This window comes from Cebus imitator, unplaced genomic scaffold (assembly GCF_001604975.1).
Source record: "Cebus imitator isolate Cc_AM_T3 unplaced genomic scaffold, Cebus_imitator-1.0 Scaffold524, whole genome shotgun sequence".
Classification (NCBI taxonomy): domain Eukaryota; kingdom Metazoa; phylum Chordata; class Mammalia; order Primates; family Cebidae; genus Cebus; species Cebus imitator.
The window spans coordinates 1355012-1355995 of NW_016107839.1; the positions used below are offsets into that span (position 1 = coordinate 1355012).

The 984-nt window shown below is 58.5% G+C and overlaps 1 protein-coding gene across 1 annotated transcript in view; it reads right to left on the reverse strand.

The window, feature by feature from the left end:
• PRTN3 (proteinase 3) overlaps positions 1–655 on the reverse strand; it is a 7373-nt gene extending 6718 nt beyond the window's left edge. The window contains exon 1 of the mRNA XM_017514512.2: positions 527–655. Within this exon, the coding sequence (XP_017370001.1) occupies positions 527–593 (67 nt within the window). The 5' untranslated portion in view covers positions 594–655. The remainder of the gene's footprint in view (positions 1–526) is intronic.
• Positions 656–984: the final 329 nt, after the last annotated feature.

Consider the following 984-nt stretch of genomic DNA (forward strand, 5'->3'; position numbering starts at 1 on the left):
GAGATCGCGCCATTGCACTCCAGCCTGGGTAACAAGAGCGAAACTCCGTCTCAAAAAAAAAAAAAGAAAAAAAAGAAAAGAAAATTACCCTCAGGATAGGGACCTGAGGGGGCCCATGCTCTCTTCTTCCCCTGATTCCAGCATCAATAACCCCTTGACCCTTTTACTCACTCATTCATTCATTCATTCATTCATTCATATTCACTGAACGTTGGCCGAAGGCCAGCCACCGTCCAGGAATTCGCCTGTTGTAGGTAATTCCCAAAACAGCTCCCCAGGCGGAAAGGACTGGGTTTGGCCCATTTTACAGATGGGAAACTCAGTCAAACGGCCAGGGCTGGGATTACAGACGTGAGCCACCACCCCCTGGCCCCCATCCTCCCCACCCCTGGAAACGCTGGGCCTGAGCAGTGAGCAGAGCCTCTCCTGCTCTGCCAGGAGGGCTTTGGATGGATCTCGTGGTGGACATTTCCCCAGAATCCACCCGTCCCTGGAGACTGGACAGACGGGCACCTGGCCCACTCACCGCCCAGCAGCAAGGCCAGCAGCACGGACGCCAGGGCAGGGCTGAAGGGCCGGTGGCTGAGGGCCATGGTGGGGTCCAGGGCCCACCCATGGCCGGGCTCCTCTTATAGCACAATGCCAGAGGCCGTTGGGTTGCCCAATGCCTGGGCTGGGTCCCCACTTCCTTCTTTTGTCTTCGGAGCCACAGGGAGCCTGGGAGTCAGCACAGATGCCAGGGAGGAGGCAGGGGGCTTTGAGCTCAAGGTCCCGACCTTTGTGGGGGTAGGGACGCTGGCTCCCAATGACTCAAGTCGGGGGTCCCTGGCCAGGTGGGCAGCATGGCCACAGCCCTCAGAGAAACACACGCCCACATGCCAACCGCAAAGAGACACCTCACTGATGAGGTCCCTGTGGCCCCAGCAAAGCGGGCTGTGGCAGGTGTGTCCCAAGGGCAGGTGAGCTGGAAACCGATACATACAC